Below are 7,840 nucleotides of genomic sequence, written 5' to 3' on the forward strand. Positions count from 1 at the left end.
AACAGAGGGACCACAAAGCGCAAAGTGTGGACTGCGCATGCGCAAGCCACCACGGGCCGCTCCATCAACCTCTTCGTCATAGAAGGAATAAACACTGAAACGGAGCTGACACCGTTTATACATCTGTGACGCTCACAAAGTGCTTGAAAAAGTCACAGCTGAGCTCATCAAATAAAATGATGGCATTCAACCACATTCACAATACTTGGCAATGCAATAAACGTAATGAAACAGTCTTTTTCTAATTTTATTTAGACAGAAGCAACAGCAGGGTATGCAATTATCCAGTGTTGGCACAGTACAAACGTGTGTAATTCTCACACTGTCATTTCCCAACTACATTTTAATACAAATTCAAACAGCTACAGTACAATGCTTGGCAGAAGTGGACACACACAAAAAAAAACCTTGTAAGATTATTTCTACAGAATTAGTTTCAAAAAATAGCTAAATGCTTAATAAAATGGCATCTCCATACGAATGCACTTGACCGAGATTAGATACATACACTATTAATGAAGGTAAGCACGACAGCTGCACGGTATACTTGGGTGGATTTAGAAGGCACTACTGTCCCCCATCTGGTGCCGTGTATTCCGTAGATCACGGCACAGATACATCCTAAATTATCCCATTGCAGAAGCAACAAAGGCACTTTCTATTTGATGAAGTGCAGACATCTATGGTGGCATTTGTCTAAAGTTAATTATCTTTTTTTAATAGACAAAATACTTCATAAAGGCAAACACTTTTTCTGTTGGCCTGAGAATTGAGGCACTTGTTTCAATGAAAGCACTGGACGCCGCATCTTCTTGACGTGAAGACGCCGACGCGCTTTCTCGCATTTGCAATAAAATTTCAGTCCACCTGAAATTTTCCTAAATGAATACCTAAAGTATATATTTTTATCTACCTAAATGGAAGGTCTGCAAAATACAAGTATATAAGCACTGAGCCACGTGTATAAATAAGTTAAGGCATTAGGTCGCGTTATCAAATCCGACAGCTCTGTAGCTCTGCTTCTGAAATTGGAAAGAAGATATAAATATAGTCGGTGTACCCTCATCGGAACGATTCAGGTGATAGCCACCGTAACTGTTTCAATGAAAACTGTCAGTATTGCTAAAGGCACATCTGAGCTTGGCACACACACACACGCACTTTGTGGGCTAATGAACATAAAAACAAACAAGCGTTCACTACTATACATCAATCACATTTCTTATCCTATGATTGGCAAGTTTGGGATCTTACCATAAAAATGACAATTTCACATGAACTGGAGTAGAGGCAACTCGTCATGTGACACTGCTTGACTTTGAATTGAGTTAATTAGCTGTGTATGTGTCTTTGGTAGGTGGTACGACACCAAATCTGATGCGGTGTGCCAATATCCGTACGACCACTAATGAAATATTACCCTTTACTGAGGCACGTAGGCGTGTGAACAACAAACAGATGATGACAGAGGAAGCCCCCCGCCGCCCACCAGGAGAAAACGTGAAAAAAAAAAAAAAAAGAAGGCAGTGATCATGTGACCTCTGCCTCTAAAACATCTATGACGCATGTTGCTAATCTCCAATTCCTTCATCCTGTTCTTGGTGGTGTTTTATGATCTTGACCAAACTGAAAATGAAAAAGTACAATGGGAAAATTTGATGAAAAACAGGTTCTACAAGATATTATTGTGAAGTATGGATTCACTGTGGAAGAACATTATGTTGGCTAAGATGTGATGAAAATCTTAAGGTTACTATAAAAACACGCATCTATTAAATTGCATCATATCAATAAACCATTAGAGAAGTTATAAGATATGCAAACAAACTTTCACGGACAACTTGAGTTTATGTGCTACTTACTGATAATGATGACCACAATGATGAGCAGGACAGCTATCAGGATGGCCCACATCTGAAAGGCAACATTACCCACCGCATTTAAAAACAGTTGGTCAACTGTGAAGCGCTTTATTCCTTATGATGCCCAGCGGGCATATCGATGTAGCATTTCAACGGTGTGTTCAGGTACCTTGCAGTTCTTCCACCAGTACTTCCTTTTGAGCTTGGCGGCGCTGGTCTCAAACTGGGAGGCGCCAGCCTGGAGTGCATCTGCTCGGTCGTCCAATTCAGACAACTTCTGGTCACGCTCCAGGACTTTGTCCACATTGACACGCATTATGTCCACCACCTGCTCGTAAAACACAACACCTGACGAGTTAAAAAAAAACATCGCAGAAGCGCTGTCGTAAACGTTTGCTAAAGGAGGAAGTGAAGTGGGTCTAGCGTATGTGTAGAACCGAACGCGTTTCCCAGGACGAATAGCGTAATGACAACAACCGTTAAGGTTGGAACTAATGATTATTTTCTTAGGTGGTTGATCTGAAGCTTGTTATTTCCACTGAGTAATTGGTTAGAACAGGGGTGGGCAAACTACGGCCCGGGGGCCACATGCGGCCCACCAAGCGTTTGAATCCGGCCCGCCAGTTGCTTTCTCAGTATCTCAACTTTTAACATGCAAGCTGGCAACATGACTTGCAAGTCGGATTAAAAAAAAAACACACAAAAAAGTAAAATTCAATTTCGTAATTTGATGTGGTCTGATGTTTAAAGTGCTCCTGAAAAAAGGGACACACAGCTGATAGTATGACACTTTTACAAATAAATTAGACAACTAATTCAATGCAGAATGTTAGAATAGAATTATAAGCGTAAAATATTGTGTGTGTTAAATATATTTTCCGGGCGCCCCGAACAATTTTTGTTAACTCAATGCGGCCCACGAGTCAAAAAGTTTGCCCACCCGTGGGTTAGAACCTAGACCAGGGGTATCCAAACTCGTGCCATCTCGGGCTGAGACACTGCAGGTTATCTTTCAAGTCGGTCATGAAAGCAGGTGATTTCAATAACCAAAACCTCCTTCGGTTTGCGGGGAAGAACCTCGTCAATTAAATCACCTGCTGAAATCAGAAAATACTATACTTTTTTTTACATTAAAAAACGTAATTCAATCCCAAAATAGTTGTTGATTAATTGGATTATCGATTAATCATCCATTTGTAGTCGCAGCGCTAACATACTTCATAATGATCATTTTAGGCTCTTGGAAATGAGATGTTATGAAATGTACAACAAGAACAAACCTGGTCATAACAACACTGTAGTATGAGCCAGGTGTGTGTGTGTGTGTGTGTGTGTCCAGACGGTATCATCAGAAATTACACACAGACCCCCCCACATGTTCCACTGATCCACAAACCATACTACAGCCACTCCCCTCAGACGGAGCAGGAGGGTGTAGAGGGGTGTGCGAGTGTTACATAACCATGGACGGAGATTATATAAACTTCCAGTAACCAATTGGCGTGTCTATGTGGACATGCTGGAGGTGAGGTTCTGTGAAGGAGGAGCTAATATCAGCAGGAAAAAAGGAGAAATTAAAGATTTCTCCTCTCTCTTCTGGTTGAGCAGGGTGAATGCAAATGGGACGTATGGAATTTCTCATTTTGCAGCCATATTCTGGAACCCGATATCGTCAGGCATGTGTACCGACATGTGAAGCTTGTTTGACAGCAACTATTTTCTCAAAGTGGTGATTCATAACAGCGATGTTATGCAATTCTCTGAGACACACATCAAGAAACAATGACTCATAGTGTGCCTAAGACAGTGAGGGAGAGAGAGAGGATGAGAGAGGGAGGAAAAGAGAGAGAGGACGAGAGAGGGAGGAAAAGAGAGAGAGCAGGCTGATCAATACAGGCTTTGGACTGACGTCATTTGCCCCAAACATAAACATACATGTTTTTTTCAACTTTGAACCCTGGCGTCTTATTCAGCAATGTTATTTTATGACAATGTTACTTCATAACTACTTCTAACCATTTAAATGCTGTAGCTAATCAGTAAAACAGTAGCTCTTTCTTTGGCAGGAGACCATCACAAGCCCCAAGTGAACCCACGACGAGCTTGTCAACTCATTGGAAATTGCTGGTGCTCATTACTGAATAGAACAGTGCGACTTCTGTCATCTCCCAAAAAAAAAACCCAACTAAATTCATCATCCAGCAACTTAACACTCAAAAAAGTAGCTAGGAAATATACAAGTACCGATATGAGTTAAAAATTAATAACAGCTATTTTAACTTCTTACGGCCTGGAAACCATTTCATTGGGGCGTGCCGGGGCGCTGCAATGATATCAGTCTCCCTCTGGACTGTGGGCAGCATTGCAGTGCCTCCGTCTTCTATGATGCTTGTCCTTCAAAAAATGCTTTGGTCAGACAAAATGCATTATGGGAAAACATTAAATTGTTTTTTTTTTAATTGAAAAACATATTGATGATTGTATTGTAAATTTTGTAGTTACTTTTTAAGTGTTAAGTTGTTGTATAATGAATATACCTGTAATGATAATAAGATATTCATTTTTCATTCATCTTTTTAGACAATTTTTTCCATTCATTTCATCCTGAGAGGTGTCATTCACAATTGAACCATGAGTGTACCTGTGTGAGACATGAGCTCAACACAGAAGTCGCCTGTGTTCACATGTTTTTGCAATGTAGCCGGCAACACTGTCAACTCTGTGCACCATTTTGCACTGTTTTGTTTATATTTGCCGACCAATAAGCAAGAGTTACTGTACCTCATCAACCTGGGCCTGGGTTTGCTGCAAACGCCTGTTGCTAGACGCTCCACCGGCACCTTCTGGAACTGAGCCTGACCTGGAAAGACATGGGAAAATTCGTGAGACTGAATATAGCTGAATACTTCGACAGAAAGGACTCACCCAAGTCGGCATTCTCCTGAGATTTTGTTGTAATGACTCGCATATTTACATAATTCCACTTCTCGTAAGTCTAGATGACTTAATGACGGGGTTACAATGTGCTTGTGCATGGGCGCACCAATTATTTAACCGAAAGTGAAATTTTGTTGTATGAACATTCATTGTAGACTCACTGGTAAGGGCAACATACAACCAATATCACGTACATGCATGCAAAGTGTTTGTAGTGTATGTCATTTTGCACAGAAACAACACTACAAATGACTGGAAATTCAAGGCCTTGAGAACACCCGACACGTGAAAATAAAAATAATGCTAATCCAGATGCGGACAGTTTTTTTGTTGCACCTCTGCAATTTCTAAAAGTATGACTAATGGAAAAAAACAGTAACTTTACAAGCATGAAGGTGAAATATTAAGTCGTAATGTTAAGAGAAATACAGCATAAAGTTTAAATATTAAAAGGCAAAAATATGTCATTCCAAAGAAGGCGTAATATAATGAGAAACAAACTAAACAAAGAAAGTTGCAACTTTGGAAAAATTAGGTTGGGTAGGAGTTATAATCTGATGATTATAAGGTCAAAATATTATGAGAATAAAGGCATATTATTACACAAAAATGAACAAGAAAGCAAAAGAAAAAACATGGACGTTGAACACTTGCAATTAGTAAGTATGACTACACAAAAATAAGATAATTTTCCGGTAACTGAAGCCAAAAAAAGCAAAAGAGAGGCCCTAAGGGGAAACAATTACCTACCATAGCTAACCTGTTTAACTAGCTGTATATTTACAATGTATATAACATGGAACTCTGGATGAGGGTTTGAATAGTAGTTGTCACAGAGCTGTCAGTCAATGTATAAACATATTCTTCATCTGTTTTGAAGCATCTGACCATTGTACATTATTTCTAGCATGCAAAATTAGGGGTTATAATATGTGTCTGACTTCGAAATCAAATAAAGTTATGATTTTAACCGCAATAAATGAATTTATGCTCAACAAACTAAATCAGAGACGAGACCAGGAAAGCTAACAGCTAGGTTAGCTCCTCGGCGTCGCTAACAACAACACGAACGAAAAGTGTATCGTGTCGTGTATCGTGTGTCAGACGTCATTTCAGCAATAATAATAAAAAAAGAAGTTTAAGAGAGTAATAAAGTAGATAGTTCACAACAGCTAACGTGCCACAAGCATACAGGAACTAGCTAGGTTTAACATACGAGCACTTGTTGCATGCTAACAGCTAAGTTTGGGGCGTATGCTTTCTTCAGTTTTTCAGCGACCAAGTCGTGGGGTGCTCTAACAAATGTTTAACCCCCACAAACCCCCCAGACATTCATATTGTGTGCACATACATAACTATACACACTTACATTGTGAAGTGAAAGTTTCTTTATCGTACACCGGATGTGTCTTCGTCTATGGAGAGTTCCAACCCGTAACAGTTATGATGCATTACAGTTCAACCGGGGAATCGCAGCTTCGAAGTTTCCAGCAGTTACTCTTTTAAAAAAAAAGCCCACTCAGATTGCCTGAATAAAGTAGTTTAACCAGTAACTATATACTGGGGACAATGTAAAAACAAAAAACAGAATTGTCCGAAATGTATAACATAGGCATAGCTAGTTTGTTTTTGTGCTGTGACACCCAGTTAGTGCATGTATCATACACAGCAAATGTGTTATTTTATGAATGTGTATACTACCAGAATGCATATAAAGTTGTACTGTGTTTGTGTGGAGTTTAATTTCACAAGAAGTACTTGAATGCAACACAAACCAGATGACGCTCTTCCGCTACGTGGAAAATATTAAAGGCAATAACAATAACACAAGTGTCATATAACAATGGTTGTTTAGCTAAATTAAACCTAATGACGCTTTAAAACATTTTAAATTAAATTGTATGTTAAATTGAGACACGTGGGTATAAACCCCGTGATCAGCATGTGACGTGGGAACGAAACTAAATTGTTACACTGCACTTTATACGGTATAATACTTTTCAAGAAAGAATAGTTCCTATGGCCTCAACAAATATATTTTCCACACACGCATAGTTGGATATTGGATCACGGATTTTATGCATTAGCTCGGTAGTTTAAAATAATATAACACATTAAGATTCATTCCAACATGTAATATATTTCACTTACTTCTTCATTCCATCAAACTTGTTACTGCAAATGACTGACTTAAAATAAAACTGCCCTTTTTGTGGGGGAATTTTGCCCATCATCCACAAATCTTTATGCTGCAATTTGTGCATTTTTAATGAAGTGCTGCCATCTACAGGATATGGGTGGGACTGCTATGACAAGTAAGAAGGTTGGGTAGTATATTAAATTACTTAACTTTGTGGTTTTATTTTATTTTGTTTTAAACAATAATTAAGTCTGTTCTGTGAACTTTCATTACCGTGTGGTTTGGATATTCAACCATACAGGAGAGGAACAGATTACAAAATGGAACATTAAGAGAAACAACCGAAGCAAACCGTCCCTTATGTGACCAACATCGGACCAGGACCAAGTAAACATTTACTGCATGTCCCTTTTCACAGACACGTCATAAAAAAATCGAGCCAGCCAGGAGTCGAACCTAGAATCTTCTGATCCGTAGTCAGACGCGTTATCCATTGCGCCACTGGCCCGTTGAAGTATACATAACTCAATGCTCTATTTGACTATTGGCTGATTCTCTGAATACATTCCATTTGTCAATTGAATAAAAATGCATACCAACTATGATACATAGAGGACAGTATTGCCTTGAGGCTGTGTGGTACGGTGTGGTAAAGTTTACTTCCGCGTTCGGCCTTTTCAGCGCCACAACTCCACACCAATGACTTCCGTATTATGCCGGAGGCGGGTTTGGCCGCCATGATAGGAGGCAGAATCCAGAAACAAACACTGCATTGAAAATATGTTCTCGGCTAATGCTAGCAAACTGCTAACAACACACATTAGCAGCTTTAACATTAACCTGTTGTGTCAAAGTGTACGGACAGCGTATAATTTTACTTTGTACTCATATCAGAGCTAGT

At 39.3% G+C, this 7,840-nt stretch overlaps 1 protein-coding gene and 1 non-coding gene across 2 annotated transcripts; both read right to left on the reverse strand.

The window, feature by feature from the left end:
- Positions 1-242: 242 nt before the first annotated feature.
- On the reverse strand, positions 243-6,286 carry vamp3 (vesicle-associated membrane protein 3 (cellubrevin)). The gene is made up of 5 exons (XM_058055658.1): positions 6,169-6,286; positions 4,644-4,722; positions 2,032-2,190; positions 1,863-1,914; positions 243-1,626 (listed from the first exon to the last, which is right to left on the reverse strand). Coding segments are annotated over exons 1-5 (309 nt in total). The 5' UTR covers positions 6,171-6,286; the 3' UTR covers positions 243-1,609.
- A 1,088-nt stretch (positions 6,287-7,374) lies between these two features.
- trnar-acg (transfer RNA arginine (anticodon ACG)) lies at positions 7,375-7,447 on the reverse strand. Its single transcript has one exon. It is a non-coding gene; the product is annotated as a tRNA-Arg (tRNA).
- Between the last annotated feature and the right edge of the window lie 393 nt (positions 7,448-7,840).

This window comes from Doryrhamphus excisus, chromosome 18, assembly GCF_030265055.1.
Source record: "Doryrhamphus excisus isolate RoL2022-K1 chromosome 18, RoL_Dexc_1.0, whole genome shotgun sequence".
Lineage (NCBI taxonomy): Eukaryota > Metazoa > Chordata > Actinopteri > Syngnathiformes > Syngnathidae > Doryrhamphus > Doryrhamphus excisus.